Source organism: Sus scrofa, chromosome 7, assembly GCF_054392235.1.
Source record: "Sus scrofa isolate SSC_HxYL_T2T_F1_AM1 chromosome 7, Sscrofa_HxYL_maternal_Yorkshire_Landrace_v2.0, whole genome shotgun sequence".
Classification (NCBI taxonomy): Eukaryota; Metazoa; Chordata; class Mammalia; order Artiodactyla; family Suidae; genus Sus; species Sus scrofa.
The window spans coordinates 128,001,799-128,029,087 of NC_139389.1; the positions used below are offsets into that span (position 1 = coordinate 128,001,799).

Sequence of the window (27,289 nt, forward strand, 5' to 3'; positions counted from 1 at the left end):
TAAGCCTGGCACCAGCAGAGGATGCAACAGCACAGGCAGCGGAAGAACCATGGGAACGGAGGTGGAGGGTTGATCTCAGGAAGCCATCCTGCCCCCTGCGCAGAGGCCTGGTGTGGTCTTGTACCTGGGGAACCTCTTACCCCGCTCGCCTTTGAAGCTCCTGCCCCTCGTCCCTGCCCCTAGAGGCGGGTGGGTCCAGTTCCTCCACCCTTCCTCTTTGGCCCCACCCGTGCCTGCCCGCTGAAGCTGGGGGCTGCCCCCTCTCTGGTTCCCCGCCTTCACACCTGAGGCTCATTGGCCTGGTTCATCCCTGCCTCCCCCGCCAAGGTTCGCTGGCCCCGCCCTCAGGATCGCTAGCCCCGCCCCACACGGGCCCCCATCCCACTTAAGGAGGTTGAGTAGCTGGGAAGCGCCACGTGTGCCTTGAGGTTTGTCCGAGGTCCAGCTTTGCAATGGCAGCGGAGGCTTCTCCGCCCCTCGGGTCACCCCCATCCTGCCTGTCGTTCCAGAGGCCCGGCATTTATGAGGATGAGAAGGGGAGGACCTGGATGACCGTGGTCTTACGAATCAATCCCTCCCACCAAGTCCTGGGCAGGAACTCCCCGGGCAGCACAGTGAGTCCTGGGACCCGAGGGGAGGCAGCAGAAGGGCGGTGTATGAACTCCAGTCCCTAGGGGCTGGCACATTCTGCAATAGCGCCTGCCTGGGGTAGAAGTAAGAGGATGTGTTTCTCCCTTGCTCTAGAAAACTTGGTCTGTGTGGGGTCTAAGCATGCTTAGACCTGCCGGGAGGAGCTCCATGCATGAGCTTATCTACTGGAAATGATGCGGTCCTCTTTGGGGAGGTAGCTCAGATCCTAGTCTGGCCCTAGAGCATGCGGAAAAGGCTTCACAGGTGTGGCGGCTATTCAGTTGGGCTCTGTAGGATGAGTAGGAGTTCTCCGGGATTGGAAAAGAGACCGGACCAGCCCAAGCAAAAGCTTTGCAATCTAAAGGCAGCAGGTGGGCCAACTGTGTAAAATTGCCTTCCGCCTCCTAATCTACAAAACGGGAATAATCAACTTCTGTGGCAAGGGTGTCACAGACCCAGCTCACCAACTGAGGGGCCCCCCGTGAGCATTTGAAAGGTAACGTATTCCAGAACCCCACCTTGGCAATTGACTCAGGAGGCTTAGGTGGAGTCTAAGACCCTTTACGTTGTAAAAGCAACCCAGGTGATAAGAATAATCAGTTGGGTTGGAAACAGCTGCCCTGAAGTAGGATTTTGGATCACAGCCTATCTTTGAGTGCTAAAATATAAATAGTTCAAGGTAATACAGTAAACACTCATCCAGGTATTAAATAAACAATTCACTGTCATTTAAACAATAGAACACATTTCCTAGCAATCTTTGAATAGGTTTTCCCTTTCCAGAAATTTTTTTTTTTTTTTTTTTTGGCTTTTTGCCATTTTCTTGGGCTGCTCCCATGGCATATGGAGGTTCCCAGGCTAGGGGTCTAATCAGAGCTGTAGCCACCAGCCTACACCAGGGCCACAGCAACTCCGGATCCGAGCTGCCTCTGCAACCTACACCACAGCTCACGGCAACGCTAGATCCCCAACCCACTGAGCAAGGCCAGGGATCGAACCCGCAACCTCATGGTTCCTAAGTCAGATTCGTTAACCACTGAGCCACGATGGGAACTCCCAGAAAATTTTTGATAGAGAACATGTAAAGTCTTTTCTGTACCTCCACCACATAAAGCATGCAGAAAAATTCTGAACAAAATAAGTAAGATTAAAAAACAAACAAAAAATTGTTCAGTGGGGAAAAAACGGATTCTTCAAATAACTCAGCCATAGGATGGGGAGGGGAATTTGGCACATGAGCATTGTTTTCACAATTTAAAATGATTATTTTTGTTTTTTTGTTTTTAAATTTTATTGTTATTATTATTAGTAGTAGTAGCAGTAGTAGTAGTATTGGCCACAGCATGTGGCAGTTTGATGTGGGATCTCAGTTCCCAGGCCAGGGATCGAACCCTGGGCCACAGCAGTGAAAGTGCTGAATCCTAACCACTAGACCACCAGGGAACTCCCTAAAATGATTATTTCTTCTTAGTAGATCTGGGATTTCACATACACTCTTAGGATGGGAAATGGCTTTCCCAGCGTGAATGCAAGGACCAGGAAACTTTCTGTAAAGGATCTGAGAGTAAAAATTCTCAGCTTTGCAAACCATAAAGACTCCATAGCAACTACTCGATTCTGCCCTCACAGTGCAAAAGCAGCCAAGACAACACACAAAGGAAGAAGAATTTGTTTATTTGCAATAAAGCTTTATTTACAAAAGCAGGTGGTGGGCCAGATTGCATCCATACTTTGCTGATGCCTGCTCTAAAGCCAGAATCCAAAGGGAAAGAGGTTTTGTTGCACGATTACAAATATCTTTCTTGTAAAACCAGCCCATAAAAAATTAGGACAATGAACTGAGAAAAATTACTTGTAGCACATATGATTGATAAAGAGCTAGATTCTTCACTTGGAAAAATATTCATCGCAAAGAAAAGAAGACAAACGCTCTGATAGAAAAGTCTGTAAAGAACTTTCCATTTAGTTCCACGATACATGGAACTTTGGTTACAGTTGTCTGATGACTTTCCCTCCTTTTTTTTTTTTTTTTACTTTTTAGGGCAGCACCTGCAGCATATGAAAGTTCCCAGGCTAGGGGTCCAATAGGAGCTACAGCTGCTGGCCTACACCACAGCCACAGGAATGCCAGATCCGAGCCTCCTCTGCAACCTACATCACAGCTCATGGCAACGCTGGATCCTTAACCCACTGAGTGAGGCCAGGGACCAAACCCGCATCCTCATGGATCCTAGTTGGGTTTGTTAACCGCTGAGACACAAAGGGAAGTCCCAACTTGCCCTCATTTTTATACCTTTATGGATTGGTTGAATTTTTTTTTATTGTTCATAACAGGTAGTGATAGCCATGATGAGCACTACAATATACTGATTTTTGGGGGGAGCCATCACTCCCAAATCCGGAGGTCTATGGATATCTTATTTTATAAAAGAGAATTTGTTTTGGCTACACCCACAGCATGTGGAAGTTCGCAGGTCAGAGATCGAACCCAAACCACAGCAGTGCAACACCAGATCCTTCACCTGTTGAGCCACCAGTGAACTCCTAAAAAAAGGGAGATCTTTTAGAACAACAGAATTGGCCAAAACAGAGGCCAAGAGAGTCACGAATGTAGGCGCAGGGCTGCTGACAGGCTGTAAACAGAGGCTACCTTTTCAGGGGGCGGTGGGCTGAGGTGGGTGCAGGTCAGCAGGAGGATGGCATCAGAGGACGGCCTGGAGACAACTCGCCATCTCAGGTCCAGGCGGATCCCCACCCCCACCCTGAAGTGGCGGTGCCAGGGTTCTAGGTGAGGGACTCTAAAAGCGGGCCCACCCGGTCCTGCTGTATAGCACAGGGAACCACATCCAATCACATGTGATGGAACATGATGGAAGATAAAGTGAGAAAAAGAATGAGTATATGTGTGTATATATGACTGGGGCACTTTGCTGTATGCAGAAATTGACAGAACATTGTAAATTGACTATAATAAACAAATTAAAAAAAAGAAGTAAACACGTGCACATCCGACCCACTGACCCGGGCAGCCCCGCTGGGCCAGAGGATCCGGGACCACAGTTGTGTCTGTGTGCAGCTCAACCATCCCTGATGTGCCCCCTCCTCTCTGGTCCCTTCAGCGTGACACCAGTGTCACTGTCCACATGTGGCAGATGGCAGTGCACCCCCAGACACCCAGGTTCTCCATCCATCTGCCCGTGACCGGGCTGCCCCTCAAGTGGGAGCTCTGCCCTGGGCGACGCTACCGAGCAGCGGATTCCAGACTCTGGCAAATAGTGGACCATGGCCTGGTAGGTGCGTGGCAACCCAGGTGAGGGGGATGGGCATTGAGGAGTGACTGCGGGGGTGCAGAGTGGGGCGTGGGGTGGGGGCCTCCCTTCCCTGGGCTCCTGAAATCCACAAACCCAGGTTCCCGTTTAATTGGATGGAAGAGCCTCTCTCTCCCAAGGGCTCTGATCACAGCTCCCCCTTCGGCAGATCAACTCCAGGGAACAGCTGATCCTAAGGCTTCGGCCGAGAGGGCAGGAGTGAGGATGGGAAGCCGCTGATGGGCTGGTATGTCAGGCTGGGAGCCTCTCAGTGTGGACAGCAGACACCAGCAAGGAGGCCACTCCTCTCTACAGGAAGGCAGTGCTGGCCGCCGTGCCCCTGTGCTGTTCCCCCAGCTTCTCTTACACACTCAGCACCCCTTAACTTCCCCTCCCAACCCCCTTGGATGTGGCTTGCACCGCGGACAGACACCCAGTATGTTCACAAAGTGCCGTATAACAGCCATCATTTAATTCTCAAGACTTCCAGGTAATGGGACATATTAATGTCCCATGTTACAGATGGGAAGACACGCTCTCAGAGCTGGAACAGTCGAGGTCAAGCCTGAATCCCGTGAGCCTGGATCTCTAGGTCTGCCCGTGGCACCAGGCCACTGCAAGTCCAGTCAATGGCAGTGATCTTCAGAGATCCTGCACTCTCCCCGCCCCCCTGCCCCCCGGGCCTTCTCCCAGAGATTGGCAGCAGCTTGAACTGCACAGAGGCCCGAAGCAGGGCCTGCCCTCCCTTTCTGGCCCTGCCTAGACTGGGCACCCACCCTTTTCCTCCAAGGTACCCTGACTGTCACCTTTTGTCCTCTGCCAGGTCCTGCTGGCCCTGTGATCTTCGGCGAGGATTTTTCTGCCCCCGCCCTCTGACTGGCACACCCAACATGGCCTTCCTGGGGGAGCAGGAGGCAGCTGGGCCCATGTCCACTCTGCGTTCTCTGTCTTCCTCGGTCTGTGCTCAGGGTGCCCTGCCGTGGCTCCTCTTCCCCCCTTTTGTCCCTCAGGTTGTCATTCCAGGTGCCACTTCCCCAAACCCCTCCCCTGTTCGCCCACCCCACTGCCTGGGCCCCTAGCACAGCCTGTGATTGGAAACTTGGCCCGCAGCTCCGCTCTGCCTCAGCCAGGGAGTGGCTCGGAGGGACCCAGGTCTTGGACTCACATGCCCTGTGGACGTCCGTTCTGCTGACACTTCAACCCCGAACAGATCAAGTGCTGAGCAGGCTGCCAAGTCCTGAGCTTCAGTTAGCCCATCAGCACAAGAGGAGGGTTGGCCAGGGGGCGGGGGATGGACTTGGCCTGTGGTTCTCCTGCTTCATCAGTTGATCGGCTCAGGGAAATGATGCTGGTCCAGGAGGGTCCCCCCCCAGTCCTGATTGATTAAACTTTGCTGCTCGTTGTCAACTTCTCTGCTGAATCAAAGCTTATCTTAAACTGGCCCCTAGGATTCCCGTCGTGGTGCAGTGGAAATAGATCCGACTAGAGGTTGTGGGTTTGATCCCTGGCCTCGCTCAGTGGGTTAAGGATCTGGCATTGCCATGAGCTGTGGTGCAGGTCACAGATGCGGCTTGGATTTGGTGTTTCTGTGTCATACACAGGCTGGCAGCTGTAGCTCGGATGAGACCCCTAGTCTGGGAACCTCCATACGCTGCAAGTGCAGCCCTAAAAAGCAAAAAACAAAAACCTGGCTTCTAGTGCAGAAAAGCAGTGGCTGGCACCTAGCATAAAATTATAATTATTGGAGTTCCCGTCGTGGTACAGCAGAAACGAATCTAAGAACTATGAGGTTGCGGGATCAATCCCTGGCCTCACTCAGTGGGTTGAGGATCCAGCGTTGCTGTGGCTGTGGTGTAGGCCGGCAGCTATAGCTCCGATTCAACCCCTAGCCTGGGACCCTCCATATGCTGTGGTTGTGGCCCTAAAAAGACAAACAAAAAAATTTGTAATGATCCCATTGGTGTTTTTCCACATGGAGAAGGAAGTTGGGACTGGCCCGCTGCAGCAGGAGGCCAGTGGTGGGGGGTCAGGAAGTGGAGACAAGTGTGGGCTCTTTGCGAGGCTCTGCTGTGAAAGGCAAAGACCGTGGCGGCAGCTGCAGAGGAGCCAGCAGAAGGCGTGCGCTGTCGTGCAGGTGACAGTCACCTGGATGTCTTTGCAGGGGAGATGGGATGACAAGGACAGTCCTTGGGCAGGGAGGGCTGCAGGGAGGTGCCGACCGGGTCTTGCCTTTGGAACCAGAGGGAAGAGGACAGTGCAGACATAGGGCAGGGTGACAATTTAGTGGCGGCGAAAAGAGGGAACTCGCTCCCACCATTCACCAGTCACGAGAAGAGATCACCGATGGATTAAAGTCCTAACCTTCAAGCCGAATCTGTAAAATGACTCAAGAAAGTGCAGAGAAATAGGTTCATCATCTTGGAGGAGGAAATACCTTAAACGGGACGCAGAAAGTGAAAGAGGGGGTAAAGCGGACAATTCACTTTCTCAAAGTCAACATTTTCTGGGACACAAGGTGCTAAGAAGCAAGGCCGGAAATGCCAGGATGAGATACAAAGCCCTAGGATGCAGACTGTGTAGAGGACGCCTTGAAATCCTCAGGAAAAGAAAAGTGGGCAAATGCCAGGAATTAGCTATTTACAGACCAGGAGACAGGCGAGCATTGGGAAGTGCAGATTTTAGAATTCAGACATGTGTGTCCTTGATTTTGGCAGAAGTGAAGCCTTGGTGGGCATGTGATAGGAGCGGCCTGTGGTAAATGCTCTGGAGGCTTGGAGGACCCCTCAGAAGCATTTGTCAAAGTTTTAAATGGGAGTTCCCGTCGTGGCTTAGCGGAAACGAATCTCACTAGTATCCATCAGGATGCAGGTTCGATCCCTGGCCTTGCTTAGTGGGTTAAGGATCCAGTGTTATCATGAGCTGTGGGGTAGGTCACAGAGATGGCGCAGATCCTGTGTTGCTGTGGCTGTGGTGTAGGATGGTGGCACCTCTGATTCCACACCTAGCCTGGGCACCTCCATATGCCGCAGGTGCGGCCCTAAAAAGCCCGGAAAAAATATTGCACAAGGAGCCATAACCTAGAGTATTGACTGAGAGCAGGGTTTCCAAGCGGAGCGCCGAGGACACTTGGGGCCAGATAATTCCTTGTCAGGAAAGGCTGTCCTATGCACCATTGATGTTTGGCTGAGTCCCTGGTTTCCCATGAAGTACAGGTAGCAGCCCCTTGCCCCCATCCCAAGGGTGTGTCCCTTGCTGGGGGGGTGGGGGTGGCAAAATTTCCCTGGTTGGGAACCACTGCCCTAGAAAAACTCTTGCACGAGAGGGAAGGAGAGGGAGTGTGGTGACCAGGCTCAAGCCCACCCTGGAGAGGTGGTTAAGGAAAGGGAGACCCGTGAGCGAGCTTAGAAGCTTGTGTGGTCTGATGAGCTGGCTCCTTAGAAAACCCTTCTCCCCTCAGATCGCCTTCCCCTCCCCGCTGCCCTCCTGTGGGCCTGAGGTGGGTGGCGCATGGGATGCAGGAAGGACCAGGATGGAATCCGGGAGGACAACCTGGTCCAAACTCCCTGCTCCGTCCCAGCAGCAGAGGCGGCAGGCTCTCCTTTGCCTCCCCTACGTCTCTTTGAGCTCAGTGCCTGAAATGCTCAAGGACCAGAAAAATCTGGAAATCTCTCCACAGGATGGCAGCCCAGCTGGCAGGGGTGCCATCCTGCTGCAGGGTCCAAGCACACATGTCAAAAGCCTTTGATCTCGATCCATTTCCTCAGAACAGAGTCTGCGTCTTCCCACCCCCCCCTCCAGGAAGTGGATGCCACCTGCCATCGGGGCAGAGGCTTGGTGTGCGAGAAAGCAAGAGAAGCACATCAGAGTTAAAATCCTTCCCGGGGCATATCCAGGAGAGCTGCATGGCGATGACGTGGGTGAGTTGTTCAAGGTCGTCCACGTGCCCTCCTTCACCCTCTGTGTGGTTCCCGAACGTGTGTCCTCTGACTTGGGGACGGGGTGAGATCTGTGCAGGTGCCTCCTTAAAGCCTGGACCTAACAAGTCTCACCGTTTGCTTTGGAGCACGGTGAGAAAACACCTCCCAGCTCCACCTGCCGGGAACCAAAGACTAAAAGCAGCTACTAGGGAGCGTAAGGACATTGAGTGATGAACAAAGGAGAGGCTGCCCCAAAGAACATGGGGGTAAATTACTTTTTTTGTAAAGGGTGGTAGGCAGCAACTGGTGGTTTCAAGACTACGTACAGGAGTCTGGGGGTCACCCTGTATGTCGGAATTACTGACAGCGAAGGATGCTCTGGAGGACTGATCCTTCTCCTCGTCGGCCAAAGCCAGAGGCGATGAGGGAAACCCTGCAGGACCCACGTGGCCGATGCACTGACCAATGGGAGCAGATGCTGGGCACATGCCCCAGACGTCTGCATCCTGGTGAGCCCAGCTCCTCTCAAGCTGTGTCACCCACTGCACATCACCCCCGTGGGGACCTAGACTTTAGGTGCCCTCTTTCCGGGGGCCATTCTGCTCATTGTGTGTCTGTGTCTCCTTGAGTCTGGGAGCATCTTGAGGGCATCTGGCCAAGTTCCATCAACATTTATAGAACCTCAAGTCTGTGCCAGGCCCTATGGTGAGTTTTAGGGCAGAGAAATGGGCAGCAATCCATCTCTGCCCATGGGGTACCGTCTGGCCACAGAAACCAAGCGCCCGCCCAAGGGACTGTGCTTCAGGGCTGGGTTCAAGCGAGGCCAATGGAGGTGCGACGAGAGGAGAAGGGGGTGGGTGCCATGCAGCTGGGGGGACCCAGGGAGGCTTCCTGGAGGAAGAAGCAGGGTAGAAAAAGGCCCTTTACACGATGCCCTCCACCCCCACAGCACTTTACGTTACAGATTCAGAGTGAAATGCACACTCTGATGTGAAAGCTTGATCCTGAAAGCGAGCCCGGGAGGCAGGTCGAGCAGAGCTACCTCTATTGCTCCAGACGAGGAACTCGGGCCTCAGCAATGTGCCCTGGTCCGTACTCCGCAGGCAAAGCTGGGGCTGGAGCTCAGGCCTCCTGGCTCCCCATCCCAGCTCTCCCCCTCTGCCCAGCCAGGCAGGGGCTGTGGGAACAGAGAAACAGGAAGGGAGACGGAGATTCAGGGTCAGTAAAGTGATCAGTTGGATTGCGGATGCTGAGTTGCAGGTGCACGTGGAATATCCAGTTGGACTTCCCAGTGAGGATGCGTCATGTGGGACCAGAGGAAGATTTGGGCTTGAATCCAAGACTAGGCCGGGAAGTGGTCATCGGAGCAGAAGAAAGGACTACCTGGGGGCAGAGCCCGGCAAACTCTCTGCACAGAGGCCACGTGGGAAATATTTTTGGCTCTGCAGTCCATGTGGTACGTGTAGCAACTTCACAACCCTGCTGTTGTAGCATGAAAGCAGCCCCACATGACATATCACAAGTAGGCAGGGCCGTGTTCCAGTAAAACTTTACCTACCAAAATACTCAGCAGGGAGTTCCCGTTGTAGCTTAGCAGTAATGAACCCGACTCGTATCCATGAGGTTGCGGGTTCAATTCCTGGCCTTGCTCAGTGGGTTAAGGATCCGGCATTGCTGTGAGCTGTGGTGTAGGTCACAGATGCAGCTTGGATCCTGCGTGGCTGTGGCTCTGGTGTAGACGGGCAGCTGCAACGCTGATTTGACCCCTAGCCTGGGAACTTCCATATGCGGCGGGTGTGACCTTGAAAGGACAAGACAAACAAACCAAAAAATCACTCAGCATTCACTAGCCAGAGTGTACTGATCCCTGATCTAGGGAACAAGTACGACAAGCCAAAAGAAAAATGCCAGGTTTTAAGCATGACAGCGGAAGAATCCACAAAGGAAACTAAGTAGAAGAATCAAAAAGATCCACCATGGAAGGCAGCCAGTTGCAAGCAAGAGAAAAATGTCTGAGGGATGTGGAGAATGAGAAAAGGAGTTTAAAAAAGGAAATATAACCTTCCTCATTATCATTATTATTTTTTTGTCTTTTTGCCATTTCTTGGGCCACTCCCTCAACATATGGAGATTCCCAGGCTAGGGGTCGAATTGGAGCTGTAGCTGTCTGCCTATGCCAGAGCCACAGCAACGCAGGATCCGAGCCGCTTCTGCAACCTACACCACAGCTCACAGCAACGCTGGATCCTTAACCCACTGAGCGAGGCCAGGGATCCAACCTGCAACCTCATGGTTCCTAGTCAGAGTCATTAACCACTGAGCCACGATGGGAACTCGTATAACCTTCCTCTTAAAGAGGCCAGATGGCCAAGAAAACAAGGCACCGCCTTAGGCCACAGCCCCAGGGGACATCCCCCACTCGAGGGGACGGCGCGGTGCCCCCAGGGCTGTGCATCATGGTGCCACACTCCCCTCCCCCCATGACATATAATCACACAGAACATAGCCAATAAAAGAGAATGACCAAAGTCGAGAAAACACCCCCACTGACTAAGTCCACAGGGACCTTGTCCCTTGGCATTTCACAGCATGGCAGTCACTACCCTGAAGACTTTGTGGACTTGACCTGATGAGCAGGAAATGGTCCAATTTGTAATGTTTAATTTCCTTGTAAGAAAAATGTACTTATGTCACACTTGTGCAAATAAAGCTGATATTAAAGAAGTGGAAAACAACCCCTCCCACCGAAAAATAATCACAGACGGCTCTCCACCTACGTTTCATCACTGCCACTACCTTGGCATCGTCCAATTTCCCACCTGGACCAGAGGGTGACAAACTGTAGCCTATGGACCCAGTCCAGCCAGGCACTTTTTTTTTTTTAAATGGCTGCACCTGCCACATGGAAGTGCCTGGTTCCTGGGGCCAGGGACTGACCCTAAGCTGCAGCTGCAACCTATGCCACAGCTGTGGCAACACCAGATCTTTTAACCCACTGCGCCAGGCTGGGGAATGAACCCACGGCTCTGCAGCAACCAGAGCCGCTGCAGTGGGGTTCTTAACCCTCTGTACCACAGCGGGAACTCCAGGCACCTGTTTTGATAACTGAAGCTGTTATTACCTCCCAGCCATGCTCGTCTTTGTGTATTGCCTATGGCTGCCTTCCACACCAGTGGCCACTGTGTAGCTATGACAGAGAATTTTAGGGCCCCTAAAGCCAAAAATATTTACTATCTGATCCTTTTTCAGAAAGTTTGCCAACCTCTGCCCTCGACACCCTCCCTGGTGTCTCTGCATCCAGGCCTGTCCCTCTATAATTCATCCTTTGCACCCCAGCAGGAGGTGAGTGAGACCGGTCACCTCTTGGCTCCCCAAGGTGCTTAGCACGAAATTCTCATCCTGGCCACGAAAGTCCTGCTCTGCATCCTTGATTCAAGCTCAGGAGTGCGGGGCTCTTGTCTTGTTCTCCTTAATGAGAACTTTCACTGTTTTACTTAAGCGAAGCACTTCATGGCTTCTCTTTGGCAGACTCAAATTGCCAGCATCACCACTCTTGTGCTTTGAGGCCACTATTAATAAAATCGGGGTCACTTAACACAAGCCCTGCGACATCACAATAACTGATCTGAAAACTGAGGTGGCCACTCCGTGACAAATGGCCGGGACATGCTGGCCAAAGGGGTGATTCCTGGCCCATGCAGGACAGCGTGAGAATTCCTCAAGCTACAGAACAGCCCACGATTTAAAACTCTTGGAACTGTTCCAAGGCCTGTGAATCTCTTTCTGTTTTGTAGCTAAGTGAATTTGTATCTTTTTTCAGATTCCACATGTAAGTGATGTCATGTGCTATGTGTCTTTCTCTGCCTCTGCCTTCACTTAGTCGTATCATCTCTAGGTCCACTGATGTTGCTGCAAATGGCATTATTTCATTCTTTTAAAAAATGCTGTTTTTATTATGGCTGAGTAATATTCCATTTTATATATGTATCACATCTTCTACAGACTTTGAAAACACACATACAGGAGTTCCCGTCGTGGCGCAATGTTTAACGAATCCAACTGGGAACCATGAGGTTGCGGATTCGATCCCTGGCCTTGCTCAGTGGGTTAAGGATCTGGCGTTGCCGTGAGCTGTAGTGTAGGTCGAAGATGCGGCTCGGATCCCACACTGCTGTGGCTGTGGTGTAGGCCAGCAGCTAAAACTCCGATTAGACCCCTAGTCTGGGAACCTCCATATGCTGCAGGAGTGGCCCTAGAAAAGGCAAAAAGCCGCCCCCCCCAAAAAAAAAAAGAAAAACACTTACAGTTACCCAAGGGGACAGGTTGGGAGGAGGGATGGGTTGGGGATTTGGGATTGGCATATGCACACTGTTTTTTGTTTTTTTTTTTTTTTTTTGTCTTTTTGCTATTTCTTGGGCCGCTCACGCGGCATATGGAGGTTCCCACGCCAGGGGTCCAATTGGAGCTGTAGCCACCGGCCTACGCAAGAGCCATAGCAACGCAGGATCCAAGCCGCGTCTGCAACCTACACCACAGCTCACGGCAACGCCGGATCCATAACCCACTGAGCAAGGGCAGGGACCGAACCCGCGACCTCATGGTTCCCAGTAGGATTCGTTAACCACTGTGCCACGACGCGAACTCCTGGGTTTTTAATTTTTTCAATCTTAAATGATTTTTATTTTTTCCATTATAGTTGGTTTACAGTGTTCTGTCAATTTCTACTGTACAGCAAGGTGACCCCGTCACACATACACATACACATTCTTTTTCTCACATTCTCCTCCATCAGGCTCCATCCTAAGTGACGAGATATAGTTCCCAGTGCTGCACAGCAGGAGCTCATTGCTTATCCATTCCAAAGGCCATCGTTTGCATCTATTAACCTCAAATTCCCAGTCCACCCACTCTTTCCCCCTCCCCCTTGGCAACCACAAGTCTGTTCTCCAAGTCCATGAGTTTCTCTTCTGTGGAAATGTTCATTTGTGCCGAATATTACATTCCAGCTATAAGTGATACCATAGGGTATTTGTCTTTCTCTTTCTGACCGACTTCACTCAGGATGAGCGTCTCTAGTTCCATCCAGCATAGGCACACCATTGTTTATGGAGTGGACGGTCAAGGGGGACCTGCTGTACAGCACAGGGAACTCTGCCTCGTATTCTGTGGTAACTTATATGGGAAAAGAATCTGAAAAAGAATGAATATGTGCACATGTATAACTGAAACACTTTGTTGTGCAGCAGAAATTATAACAACATTGCAAATCAACTCCACCAAAACTTTAAAAAATGAAAAAGGAGTTCCCGTCGTGGCGCAGTGGTTAACGAATCCGACTAGGAACCATGAGGTTGCGGGTTCGGTCCCTGCCCTTGCTCAGTGGGTTAACGATCCGGCGTTGCTGTGAGCTGTGGTGTAGGTTGCAGACACGGCTCGGATCCCGCGTTGCTGTGGCTCTGGCGTAGGCCGGTGGCTACAGCTCCAATTCAACCCCTAGCCTGGGAACCTCCATATGCTGCGGGAGCGGCCCAAGAAATAGCAACAATAACAACAACAACAACAACAACAACAAAAGACAAAAGACAAAAAAAAAAAAAAAAAAAAAAGCTTTAAAAAAAAAAAGAAAAAAAAACCTTACAAATTGTTTATTTCTGGAATTTTCCATTTAATTCTTCAGACCACAGTTGACTGTGGGTAACTGAAACCTTGGAAAGTAAAACTGCAAATAAGTGGGGCAGGGGGGGAATGACCATGGCCATTTAAAGCATACTAAAACCTGGGATGGATGGATATGATATTTTACCATAATAGGGTATGATATTTACCAAGCTCCCTAAAAGGATGTCTAGAAATATGAGAGGAAAACATCCACGACACACAAGCTTTATTCTTTTGTTTATATATACAAAAACCTGTGTTTCAAGCAGCTACAAAGCTATGGGACAGTGTTATTTACCTTTGTTCTGCTGCCTGAACACCTGAATAAATTCATTCTTAGGGAGCCTGAAGCAAATGGGGATGGGGTGCCTGTTGCCCTGCTAAACAGCCTCCAAGGAAAGCAGAAACGTTGAAAAAAGGCAATTGTAACTTGGAACAAAAATCGACCTCACTATGTATGATAATTAGGACATGCTTTTTAAGACGAACCCCTCAAATAAGCCAATTGTTTGATTATTTTTAATAGAGAAAATTGCATTGTGCTTGCAATATTCGTCTCTTTAGCTACACACCGTCATTCCTTCCCTCCTGCTTAAATGATATTAACAAACATGAAAGAATAGGCATTGACATTCAGTTTTGTCCCTCAATTCTTAGGATTCTTTTTTCATAAAGTAAAATCATCGTATAAAGTTTTTACTTTTTTCCCCCTCAAGAACACTGTTAGTGATACTTTCCCCTCAACATGGACAATATTACAAAGGAGGAATCCTAAAATTGATAGACGCGACCATGTGCCAGGCACTTTGCAGCCATTAGCTGATTTAATACTCAAAGCAACATTCTGAGATAGGTTTTAATGCTCCTGCCTTACTACTGTGAGGAAACTGAGACTCTGGGTCTGAGCAGGAGGTCAGCTGGGATTCCATCCAAGCCCGTTTCTAAATCTGTACACTAGCATGGTGACCAGTAAGACTGCAGAATTGAGCCAGGCTGCCCACGCGTGAGTCCAGGTCTGCTACTCACCAGCTAGATTAACTGCGGGCATATCAGGTAATTGCTCTAAGTCCTTGTTTTCTTGTGTGTAAAAGAGGCATCATTTCGATGACATCTCCCCGAGGGGAACGGCTCTTTCTTCGCCAAGCAGGCTTGCTCTCAGTCCAGGGCCAGACTTGGTCCCTTCTCCTGGCCTTGACCCACTCCTGGAACAGCCCCGGACCCGCCTCCAGCTGGCCTGAGTCCCACCAGACTTCCAGAAATTGTCCCTGGAGGAGTCCTGCTTATATGAACTCTGTCCCTCATCTTCCACCCTTCTCGTCGCGACCATTCTCAGCAGGTGTACTAGGAAGAAAGGAAGCAGAAAGAGAAACAAAGTAGAAAAACTCACTAGGAGCCACAGTAGCTTTGCCTCCTAGGAGTGACTCTCTTTGGAATAGTTTGTCTTTGATTTAGAAAAACACCTGGATGGGGCTTTGTATGGAGAAAAGCTCGCCCCAGGTCAAACAGAACCAAGTCGTTTTGCATAATAAAGTAAGAATGTTAGCATTTCAAAGGTCAGTCTAGGAAAGGAGGTGGGTCTGTGGTGGAGGGAGAAATCTGGAAAAACAGGTGATGGGCTTAACTGGGAGAGGGCAGTTAGGCTCTAAAGGGACTTTTCAAAACCAGGACGTTCAATATCCCACCTTAAGGCAGAGTCTGAATGTGAACCCACAGACCTCCCCAAACTCTCAAACTTAACTGCAGACAGGTTCCAAAGTCTGTCACCTGCAGCCCTGTGGCAAAGGAACCACAGCGGTGCCCAGTGTGAGGTGGGGGAACAAGAATGGGCCAGCAACATCATCCTAAGTGAAGTCAGTCAGATAAAGCCAAGTATCACAAGAGATGGCTAATACGTGGAATCTAATAAAGAACGAGTATTATTCTGGGGACTTGAGAGCTACTGTGGCTCATTGTGGGTTTTCTATTTTCTCTTTCTGCTTCCTTTCTTCCTCGTGCACCTGCTCAGAATGGTCGTGTTGAGAAGGGTGGAAGGTGGGGGAGAGAGTTGATAGAAACAGGACTTTTCCAGGGAACTTGTTCAGAACACAGAAACAGACTCGAAGATTTCAGAACCAAACCTATGGTTCCCAAAGGGGAACTGTTGGGGGGAGGAATTAAATGGGAGGTTGGGATTGACACAGACACACTACTGTGTACGGAATGGATGACTAACAAGGACCTACTGCATAGTGGGGAAATCTACTCAATACTCTGTAGTGACCTCTATGGGAAAAGACCCTGAAAATAGAACAGATACATGTATCTGTCTAACTGATTCACTTTGCTGTACACCGGAAACGAACACAACTTTGTAAGTTAACTAACTGATAAAATTAAAAAAACCAAAAAACCTATGACAAACCGCCCCCCGCCGCAACAATAACACAAAAGGAGGGGATGCATGGGAGATAATCCATAAACCAAAGAAAAGTAGTAGATGCTGGAACTTGAAGCAAGAGGTGACGGGCAGATGTGTTAGACCTCGTGAAATCCCCGGAGAGACAGCGACCTGTGATACGGAGGTGCTGGGGCTGGGGGGCGGGGTCACGCCAAATTAAATCTCGTTTAAAAGGAGTGCGCCAGCTGACAAACAGAGCTCAGTGAATACAGAGGATTTCACGATGATCCAGATGGGGTTATCAAATTATAATCAGAGCCTACTGTTCTTCGGTGAAATGTGCTAAATCTGTGTGTGTCCCTTCCAGGATGAAGATTTACCCCGGTCATCCGTGGTCCTCAGGAGTCCGAGGAGCAGTAGGAACATAACCGAGCAGGACCCTGGGAGGCCTTCCCAGACTCATGCCCTCCACCTGCCTTTTCATCTATAGAAAAACTTTAGTCCAAGAACCAATTTCATCTGAGAAGTGAAAAAAAAAAAATGCAGAGAAAACATAAAACATAATTCAGTCATTCGACAATGTCAAGGACCTTCAGTTCTTCAGACTATAGATCATATTCTGAGCCCTGTCCTTGGAGCTGTTTCGCAGGTGCTGAAGCCCCATCAGGTGGAAGAAGTCACAAATGAATGCTGCCCACAAGCACGCAGACCCCAGACCGGATGGAACCAGGTTGATGACACTGGCTCCCAGTGACCTCACCACCCAACAATCACGAAAACTGATCACGAGGTGATCACGCCCTGCTCCTCAAACACGTTAGGACTCACTACCCCCTCTAAGGGGGGGCACAGTCCTTGAGGCACTGGCCCGCTGTGTTCCCCTCTTTGCCTGGCAATGAAAGCTACTTTTTCTGTTTTCTTCAACTCTGTCTCCGCACTTCTATCTGGCATCAGTGCACAGAAGCAGCTGATAATCCGGCAACAAGACTAAGACACTCAGGTACTTAACCCAGTACAATCCAACCAAAAAGGTGGTGAAGTGGACATGGCTTCTCGGTGTGCTTGGTTGGTGGGCTGATAAGGCTGTTGCTGAGGGGAGGCACCAAGAGATCAAGACAACACCAACCAACTTCCCTAGATTTTAGGGTTTTTGGCTCTCCAAGCCCACGGGCCCAGGTAAGGGGCATCTTAACCAGTGAACCTGCTGTATAAAGTCCCTATCATCTGGACCAGATTCCAAAATTCAGCTTTATACGTTTGATTAACTCTGAAGCACAAAGAGCTCTCTACATTATTGAGATGTTCGGTTTAGTACTTTCAAAGGACTATTGGTTTTTCATCTCAAAACTATGAATGATCATTACAGTAAAGCATTTGTGAGAGCATTTTTTTGGGAAAATTTCTCACTTCAGTTTGTAAATTGTGCCATAGGAGGTTTGGTCACCTAAACTAGGAGGATTCAGTCAATGACAATGACTTGACTGGTTCAGGTTAACCTCTTTGGTATAAAAAGATGAGGAAGAGGAGTTCCCATCATGGCTCAGTGGTAATGAACCTGATTAGTATCCATGAGGATAGGGGTTCCATCCCTGGCCTTGCTCAGTGGGTAAAGGATCTGGGATTGCTGTGTCTGTGGTGCAGGCCGGCAGCTGTAGTGACAATCTGACCCCTAGGCTGGGAACTTCTATATGCTGTGAGTGAGGCCCTAAAAAGAAAAAAAAAAAAAAAAAAAGAGAGAGAAAGAATCTTTTAGGATGAGTATAGTTCTAAAGGCATGTCCCCTTTGTATATAAAGTTGTTTTGTAAGCAAAATACAGTGACGCTGACAAAGTAGCCTGAAAACACAATAAGGACGAGGGCGATTTGGTAACAGTGCCATTGTTTCCCTGTCCCCTCAAAACCCTCATAAAAACCAGCGGAACAAGTGGGACGGAGGAAGAAAAATAGTGTAAAAGGAGAAAAAAGTCAGTAGAAGAACAAAGACCAAAAGGATTTCAAGTGGAAGTGACAGTTATAAAAGACAGGCAAAGAAGATGCAACATATGCATAATAAAAGTGCCTCCTCCTCCCCCTGCCCCCCCATCTCAGAAAATTAGGATCATGGAAAAGAACAAATGTAAGAAACTTTTTTTAAAAAAACTTCCAGAAAATAAAAACAAACACCACCCCCCCAGCCCCAAACCCACTTGAGCTGATGTGTTTATTTTACTTATTTATTTTTAAGGGGCATATGGAAGTTTCCAGCCCGGCTCAGGGTCGATTGAAGCTATAGCTGCAGGCTTATGCCACAGCCATAGCAGCTTGGGATCCAAGTCCACACAGCTGGATCCTTAACCCACTGAGCAGGGCCTGGGATGGAACCCACATCCTCATGGATACTAATTAGGCTCATCACCGCTGAGCCACAACAGGAACTCCTATCCAGTCATTTGTGATGGAACATGATGGAAGATTATGTGAGAAAAGAATGCGTATATATATATATATATATATATATATATATACACACATATAATAAATCAACAATAAAAAATAAGATACTTCAGCCAAAAAACAAAAACAAAACCCTTTGTGTGTGTTGGGGGTAGGGCAATGGAACAAGATTGGCGTGATATCGGGTCGGCTACGGTTCTTTGTCAGATGCCAACATCCCATTTGCGCCCCCAGGTCCATTCTTCCAGCTTCCACGAGAACGATGGTCCTTTGGCAAAGCTCCCAGCGACGGCTGCCCCTCCCCACAGGGCGCCCCCCCCCACGCCCACCCAACTGGGCCTTGCCTCTCACAGCACACTCTTCCTGACGACGACACCACCACCAGCTCGCGTCTGGCCAAACCCAGTGACCACCTCCCTCTCGTCAGCCTCTCACCTGCGTGCTCCTCGGTCGGTTTCCACCCTCTGGAAACCCTTTCTTCCCCCGTGTCAGAGACGCCACCATCTCTCCACAACCTGCCACCATCAGGCCCCTGGCTTTCATTGCCATTTATATATATATATGTTTTTTAATTTACTTTTTATTATTATAGTTGATTTAGCCTTCTGTCAATTTCCGCCCTACGGCAAAGTGACCCAGTCACGCACACTTATGTTCTGTTTCTCCCGTTATCCTCCATCACGTTCCATCACGTTCCATCACAAGTAATTCGATAAATGGTTCCCTTGCTGCCCAGCAGGATCCCGTCATTTATATTCGAACGGCTCTGACATTGACATCTTTATTTTTTAAAGAGTTTTATTCTTTCCACTATAGTGGATTTGCCATGTTCGGGCAGTTTCTGCTGTACAAAAAAGTGACCCAGTCATAGACATCAACATTTTTCGTCCTGACCTGACTTCCAGCTCCAGAGTCAATCAACAGCCTATCGACCCTCCGGCTGGAGGTTATCACAAGCAGCTCAGGCCCAAATCGGGTAAATCGGAAGGGTTCTGCCCTGAGCTCTCACCTCCCCCACTGCGACAGTCCCCCTATCCCCCTGGCTGTCCCAGCCACAACCCCAAAGCCATTCTTGTGGAAAACTGAGATTCTGCATCGAATTTATAGTTATTTTACTAGGGCCACTTATTCTCATTAAAGAGCATTTCTGTGAGGGAGAAGAAACCCTTTTACTGTTCTAATTTCCATAGCAAATTCAACCCGCCAGATAGGACTTGCTATCTCCTCAGCCTGGAACACTCATCCCTGATTTAAGAATCTGGTTCCCTCTCATTTTCAAGGTGCGATCTTTTTCTTCCTTCCCTTCTTCCTTCCTTTCTTTTTCCTTTTTTTAGGGCTGCACCCAAGGCATATGGAAGTTCCCAGGCTAGGGGATGAATCAAAGCTGTAGCTGCTGGCCAACACCACAGTCACAGCAATGCCAGATCTGAGCCGCATCTGCAACTTACACTGCAGCTCACAGCAATGCTGGACCCTTCACCCACTGAGTGAGGCCAGCGATCAAACCTGTGTCCTCCGAGACAACCTCGGGTCTTTAACCCTCTGAGCCACAGATGGGAGCCCCTCTCTTCCTCTTCTTATAAAGGCACTCATTCCATCATGAGAGCCCCCATCCTCAAACCTCTTCTAACCCTAATCACCTCCCAAAGGTCCCACCTCCAAATAAACACATTGGCCATTACAGCATCAACAGAATTGGGGGGGGGGGGGAACGACACAAAATGTAGCCCCAAATGAGGACTTTCTTCTTCCTGGGCCTGTTCCTAAAACGAGGCAACGGGCTCATCTCTGATGATCCCTCCTGCTCTGAGGTGCTGATGCTCCAACAGCCCAAGCTCAGTCTGCCCAGCACTGTGCAAGGCGCTAGGGTTATAATGATAAGAGACGCACACTCTGTCGCGGGTGGTACCCGATGCTTGTCCGTCTGGTGCCAGGGACGCAGACTGGGATCAGAGAACAGAAGAGGAAAAGTGGCATTCTTCTTAGCTAATTCTCACAGTAGAGACCTAACTGCTTGAACGTGTCCTTACCCCGACAGGGCTCTGTGATGAAGAACCAGGGACTAAAGTCACACCAAGGGGGGGGGGCAGTCTTCCACACACAATGGATTCCTCTCACCGGAAGGCCTCTCTTTGTAACACCTGAGGCCCCGCCCACCTGCTCAGCCGGCGGAGGAGGGCAGCGGATCTAGAGAAGGAAGCCTAGGCTTCCGGTGCTGGTCCATGACTCCAGGGCGTGGGAAGTAGGGAAGGGGCTCTGGGTGGGTGGCTGGGGACAGCTCCAGGGAGGAGGGACCCCTGCTGGGCTGGGAACGACCCATCTAAGGACAGAGCCTGGTGGGCACCAAGGCAGGGAGTAGACAGGGCTGGCGGGGGCAGGAGGTGAGGGGGACAGGGGATGGGGGCCATCCTGAAATCCAGGAGATGCTGACTGAGACTTAGAGTCACTTACGCCAGTTATGCCTCCAAGAACACTGGGGTTTTGAGCATTTGGATTATATGAAAAATTTTAAAAATTCCAGCCAATCTCCATAGCAAACAAAACAAAACCCTAAATTCATGAGTATTCTTTCCTCTTCAGTCTTTTTTTTTTTTTTTTTTTTTTCTTTTTTAGGGCTGCATCTGTGGCATATGGAAGTTCCTCGCCAAATCCAAGCTGCAGCTGCCGGCCACAGCCACAGTGGATGCACCACAGTTTATGGCAAGGCTCCTTAACCCACTTAGCGAGGCCAGGAATCAAACCCGCATCCTCACAGACATCACGCTGGGTTCTTAATCAGCTGAGCCACAATGGAAACTCCCTGTTTCAAACAGTCGTACTGGCAACTGTCTGTCCTTGCTTCTCTCTGCTAGAATCTAGGGCAAGGATAGAGTCTGGTTCTGCACAAACGTAGATGAATCGTCTTACATTTAATCAATCAACATTACAAAGCGTTCAGACTACATACAACTTCATAACTTCCAGGTCTGCAGGCACCTGTAGCACGGGGGCCCTCCAACTTCTATTCCCCTACAGGTGGGCAACCTGAGGGCCGGGCCACAGCACTCCCTGGCCTGGCCTTCTGCCATGTCCCGGGCTGGGGACTGCTGACCAGCAGGCTTCTAAGTCCTGAGCTCAGTCCTGGTGACTGTCTCCAAGGCCGCTCGACAGGGGGCGCTTTTATAGGCCAGGCTCAGGGGAGCAGGCCCGGCCCCTGCAGCCAGAAGGGTACAGAGCTGAGGGGACAGAATGGGAAGCAGCCCTGGGCGTGCAGGACAGGACACTGGGTGCTGGGAGGGACAGAACAGAGAGAGAGGCTGGGGACTAGGCAGCTGGAGGCACAGGGATGGGGGGGCAGCGGGGGAGGGGGCGCTGCAGGGAGGTCGAGCAGGTCCCAGGAAGGCTCATCCTCTGCCCATCCGTGCCCTCTGGACCCCAGGTGTGGCAGAGCAGAACACACAGGGTTGGTACATGAAGGCGAACATCCCTGCCGCAGGCTCGGTGTGCGGGGGGCGGGGGGCGGGAGGCGATGGAGCTGCAGGACCTGGGCCAAGGAGAAAACAGGGTCAAGGGCAAAGGGAAGGAAGAAGGCGTGGGGTGCGGGGCGGGTGGGCGTGGAGCTGCTGGGGGCGCGTCTGGATTGCGGAGCTTGGTGGCCTGCTGGTCCCCAGAGCCTCGGCCGCATGCCTGAGCCAGGACCGACTGCGAGCAGAGGGAGCGGCTTGGGGCCAGAAGACCCGGATGTGAAACCTGCCTCTGTGACTGGACACTTCAGTCGCTGGGCTGCTGAAAACTCATCTTTCTAACCTGTCAAGTTAAATACCACCCAGGTCGGCGGACGCGATGATAAGGAACCGGCCACAGCTGCAGAGCTTGGTACCGAGGGGCGCCCCGAATACGAAGGGGGCCTAAAAGGGATGGGCTCCCGAGCTGTCAAAGGAGGAGGCACGGGTCGCCAGCGCCAGGACCGTGGGACGGCGGCGCAGTCGGGTCGGGGTCTGCCCGGCCGTCGTGGGGGAGGGGATGTTCCCTCTTCCTGACCCGCCCCGCGGGGGGTGCTCACCCGGTCACTCATCCTCCGGGTCCGGCAGCTGCTCCAGAAGCATGTCCTCCATGCCGCTGAACTGTGAGAGAGAGGGAGCTGGAGGCCACGGCGGGGCCCAGCTTGAAGCAGCAGCAGGGGGAACCTGCCTTGGTGGGCGGGGGGGGGGGGTACTCCAGGGCCCCTCCCCCATTAGCCTTCACCCACGTGACTGCCCCCAGAGAGGCCCTCCTATCCCCGAGGAGGCTTCTGGGAGACCTCGGAGGGTGGCAGGTGATTGTTTCCAATGTCTCTCCAATCCAGCCCTTTAAAACCTGCAGTTGTAAAAGTCCCAATGCTCTTTTGGGGGCCACACCTGCAGCATATGGAAGTCCCCAGGGTAAGGGTAGCATCAGAGCTACAGCTGCCAACCTACACCACAGCCACAGCAACGCTGGATCCTTAACCCACTGAGTGGGGCCAGGGATCGAACCGGCATCCTCATGGATAGGAGTTAGATTCTTAACCTGCTGAGCCACAGTGGGAACTCCCCTCCATTGTTCTTTTTTAGCCTCTGGTGTAGAAAAGGAGGGAACAGATAGAGGGCAGAGACTGGACATGGGGGAGGGGGCAGGGCCACTCAACGGTGGCCTGATGGGTCCCTGGGAGAAGCCCACACTTGCCTTGATGTGGTACACTATGCGCCAGAAACTGGAGTCTGAGCCTCGGTACCTTCTGCCGGGGTAGAGCTGCCACATGAGGGGCAGTGGGTACGGGGTCAGCTGGCTGGGGCACAGAGCCTCCATCAGGGGGACATCTTCCTGACGCATGAGTACTTGCCGGCCGCTTTCTGTCTGAAGAAGAGAGAAGGCCAGGGCACACCTTCAGGGCCCTGTGGGCACAAATATGTGGAGTCTGCCCTTCCCCCTGCCTGACCCAGCCCGCATCTGAGATGCTGGTGTCCCTGTTCCCCTAGGCTCTGTTCCTTAAGCTGGCACGCTCCTCTTAGGGACTCTGGCTGGACCAGGACGACCAGCACTCGAACGGCTCTAGAAACCCAGAGAGCGCCACAAAAGGTCCACTTTGTGACAAATGTCTGCTTGCTGGGGCATGCCATGGGGCCCTGGAGCTTCTGGAACTATGCAATTTGGTGCCTATTCCAGCTGATGTGGGATTTTCTCAGATTTTTTCTTTATCATCTATTCCCTTTTATTTATTTTAATTTTTTTAATTTTTATTTTTTGTGTTTTTCTAGGGCTGCACCCACGGCATATGGAGGTTCCCAGGCTAGGGGACTAATCAGAGCTGTAGCTGCTGGCCTACACCACAGCCTCAGCAACGGAGGCTCCGAGCTGCGTCTGCGACCTACACCACAGCTCACGGCAACGCCAGGGATTGAACCTGAAACCTCATGGTTCCTAATCGGATTCGTTAACCACTGAGCCACGACAGGAACTCCCATATATTCCCTTTTAAACAAGATGTCCCTGGACCCGAGAATCAGGTGACAGACCACTTTCTGCCATCTCCGCCCTGCCTCTGTTCCATCACCTCTGGCGAGACCACTGTGACAACCGCCCAGCTTGCTGCCTTGTGGGTCCTATACCCCACCGTGACGTCGCAGCACTGCAGCCAGAGTGTGCATCTAAAAATCAGGTCACTTCCCTCCTGAAGCCCTCCAGTGCCTTCCAAATGCAGGCGGATGAACTGCAATCTTCATGATGACCCACAGGCCCGGAGAGCAGGCGCCTTCCTCTCTCACCTCCCACTGTTTCCTCCTTGACCCTCTTTCAATTCCAATCACCAAGGCCTTCTCCTCGCCCGGTCTGGGACATGCACACTCCCAGAAATCTCTCCCATCTGCTCGTCTCTTCCTGGAACATTCTCCCCTAGATCCATGCAGGACCACACCCTTCTTTTAGGCAGGTCTCTGCTCCAATGTTTATCTATAGAGGCAAACGTCAGCAAAATCCAACTCTATGATATGCTTAAGAGGCATGCTCAAAACAGACATTCAGGAAGATTTCCAATAAAAGGATGGGTGAAGTGTGGCCGGTACATGCAAATGAAGATTCTCGAAGCCCCCCCCCCCCCCCGACTCGTAACGGCTTTTGCCATCCCACTTTAGTTATCCTCCACAGCTTACCACTGGCCTCAATTATCTTGCTGTCCTTCCCCAACAGAATGTCAGCTTCACAAACAGTGGGATTTTGTCACATTCACTGCAAATCCCCACAGCCCAGAATCCTGCCTGGCATATAAACTAGGTGCTTAACTTTAGTGCATGAATTAGAACTAGTTCGATGACTCTTTTCCCAAAGTACAAATAGCCTTTCAAAATTTTTGCCTATGAACTCAATTAGAACTCCCTGTTAAAAAATAATGTAGATCATCCTGCAAGGTGTAAGTGTGGAAATCACCATTCTTGCTGTGTTTGTAAAGGGCCTTCCATATCCCTTAACCCTTTTTAGTTTGCTTATTCATCTTTTGTTGTTGTTATTGACTTAAGTAAATCTTTGCCTATTAAGAAGACCGGTCCTGGACTTCCTGTCGTGGCTCAGTGGTTAACAAATCCAACTAGGAACCATGAGGTTGCGGGTTTGATCCCTGGCCTCGATCAGTGGGTTAAGGATCTGGCATTGCCGTGAGCTGTGGTGTAGGTCGTAGACCCAAGTTGCTGTGGCTCTGGCATAGGCCGGCGTCTACAGCTCCGATTAGACCCCTAGCCTGGGAACCTCCATGTGCTGCATGCAGGGTGCGGCCCTAAAAAGAGAAAAAAAAAAAAAAAAAAAAAGACTGGTCCTTTAAGTTATGTGGAGCAAACCTTGCCACATGGTTTGCTAAAGGGTGATGTTTTGTTGAGAATTTATAATGATTAGGTGAAAAACTCTACACTGTAGTTTCGGCAGCATGCTGAAGAAAATATTTCTCGACCAGACATTAATAAATAAAAATATATTCATTTAAATTTTCCTCAAATACTTAAAGTGAATATTTAACTTGACTTCTAATATATAAATTATATATACACACATACATATAAATATATTTCAAAAATTTCAACACCAATAAAGATTCACATTTAGATGGGCAGCCATGTCCAAAGCCCAAACTCTGGAGGGCCCTGGAATCCCAATCCTGTGACCTACTAGCAGCCCTACTTTGAATAGATTTACATTTTATGTCTGTTTCCTCATCTATAAAATGGGAACAGTCACTCTCAATAACTTTTTGCTATTTTGCTATTATACACATATTTTAATTTTTAAATTTTTAAAATTTTTTGCTTTTAAGGGCCGCACCCGTGGGATATGGAAGCTCCCAGGCTAGGGGTCAAATCAGAACTGCAGCTGCCAGCCTACACCACAGCCACAGCAACGTGGGATCCAAGCCATGTCTGCAACCTACACTGCACCTCATGGCAATGCCAGATCCTTAACCCACTGAGCAGGACCAAGGATGGAACCTGCATCCTCATGGATACTAGTCAGGTTCATTTCCACTGAGTCACAATGGGAACTCCTAATATTATAGATTTTAGTTTTGCTTTTGTACTTTTTCAGTTTACATATGGAAAGTTTCAACATTTTCCACCTCTGTTTCTTTGAGGAAACCCAAGCTCTGAGAGTGCTTGTAAGAGAATTGTATTTCTTTAAAAAAAAAAAAAGTTAACATTAACTGAAGATCTATCTTAAGGCGTCACATATAAAACAAAGGCAATATCTATTCAATACTGGCTTTTATACTATATTATTTTTGAAGCTCGTGTCTTCCAAAACTAGAGGAAGTATGAAACTCAGTTGATCATACTCTGTTGAGGGTCCTTTCAAAATACAGATTTCTGGGGCTCGCCTGTGGAGTTCTGATAATCGGCCATGTGCACAGATCGTTTACTTTAAAGGTACATTATTCCCATTTTATGGATTAGGACCCTGAATCCCAGAAGAGTCCTGTTTTACTCGAGATCCTAGTCATACACTCCAGACCTGCGCGCCTCTGTGTTTCTCCCACCCTCCTTCCTGGCCTGGAGAACTACTCATCCGCGAGCCCAGCTCAAAGTGGTTGCATCTGTGAGTCCTGGCGGCCCTGGGCAGCCCTGGCTTTCTGAGCCCCCCGGCCACTGCGCTCACCCCGCGGAATCTGAGGGGTTCCTCCAGAGTCAGCACAGCCGGGGCGGGGGATGTCCCTGACTCCAGAACCCGGGCCATGGGGATGCCCATGCTGCCCCGAACGCCCGGCCCCAAAGCGGCTGTACCTCGGTGATTATGGGCAGCCAGGTGCGCTGGTTCTCGTCCACATACACAGCCTTTGCCCAGATCCACAGGTGGTCCGGGTGCAAGGCCGTGTGCACCCTGAAGAACGGGACCTCGCCCATGGTGCCTGGAGTCTGGGAATCAAACACTGGAGCCTCTCAGAGCTACTCGCTGGTCCACAGGATGCAAAGCTCGGATGCTTTATAGCAGGATGTGCGCGGGCGCCCCCAAGCGTCAGGGCGGGAGGAGGGCGGGGCGGGAGGAGGGCGGGGCGGGAGGAGGGCGGGGCGGGAGGAGGGCGGGGCGGGAGGAGGGCGGGGCGGGAGGAGGGCGGGGCCGGAGGAAGGGGATGGGCACAAGGCCCAGATGCAGAGTGCCATGCCCTGTGGGAAGACCACCAGGATCCGGAGCTGGCCCCGCACCCAACCCTGCCTTGTCCACTGAGACCCTGGCCTAGGAGCGCAGACCCAGGACTTCCACCAGACCCCCAGGCGGCCAGCCTCACCCTCCGCGCCCCACTCCCACTGCTGGGGAGGTGCTCAGGTCTGCGGCCTTGGCCTTTCCTTCTGTTAGGCGGCACCGGTGTCTTCCTTTCCGTCTGATGCCTGCACCCCACCGTCGGAGGCAGCCACTCTGGCTGCCCAAGCCACACCCCAGACTGGGACTCTGAGTCTCTGCTTGGAACTCACTCACAGTCGACGACGTTCGGGGAC

The 27,289-nt window shown here is 50.7% G+C and overlaps 2 protein-coding genes and 1 non-coding gene across 6 annotated transcripts; 1 reads left to right on the top strand and 2 right to left on the bottom strand.

Annotated features, from left to right (window-relative positions):
• The first annotated feature begins 414 nt into the window (after positions 1-414).
• TCL1B (TCL1 family AKT coactivator B) lies at positions 415-10,944 on the top strand. Of its 4 annotated transcripts, XR_014811502.1 has the most exons (6): positions 415-614; positions 3,750-3,920; positions 4,108-4,185; positions 4,762-7,855; positions 9,116-9,273; positions 10,177-10,944. XR_014811502.1 is itself a non-coding variant. In XM_005656460.4 (4 exons), exons 1-3 carry the CDS (start codon positions 453-455, stop codon positions 4,176-4,178), a joined length of 408 nt encoding a protein of 135 aa, XP_005656517.1. In that variant the 5' UTR covers positions 415-452; the 3' UTR covers positions 4,179-4,185; positions 4,762-5,345. The 4 variants fall into 4 exon arrangements, 3 of the variants coding, with proteins under 3 accessions (XP_005656517.1, XP_020955681.1, XP_013844688.1); XM_005656460.4 differs by lacking the exons at positions 9,116-9,273; positions 10,177-10,944 and having other exon boundaries at positions 3,750-3,924; positions 4,762-5,345; XM_021100022.2 differs by lacking the exons at positions 4,108-4,185; positions 9,116-9,273; positions 10,177-10,944 and having other exon boundaries at positions 3,750-3,924; positions 4,762-5,345.
• On the bottom strand, positions 2,001-2,073 carry TRNAE-UUC (transfer RNA glutamic acid (anticodon UUC)). Its single transcript has one exon. It is a non-coding gene; the product is annotated as a tRNA-Glu (tRNA).
• A 10,272-nt stretch (positions 10,945-21,216) lies between the features above and the next one.
• Positions 21,217-26,752, bottom strand: TCL1A (TCL1 family AKT coactivator A). The gene is given in 4 exon segments (NM_001435428.1): positions 21,217-21,846; positions 22,366-22,426; positions 23,007-23,177; positions 26,579-26,752. Coding segments are annotated over 3 exon segments (348 nt in total). The 5' UTR covers positions 26,699-26,752; the 3' UTR covers positions 21,217-21,846; positions 22,366-22,369.
• Positions 26,753-27,289: the final 537 nt, after the last annotated feature.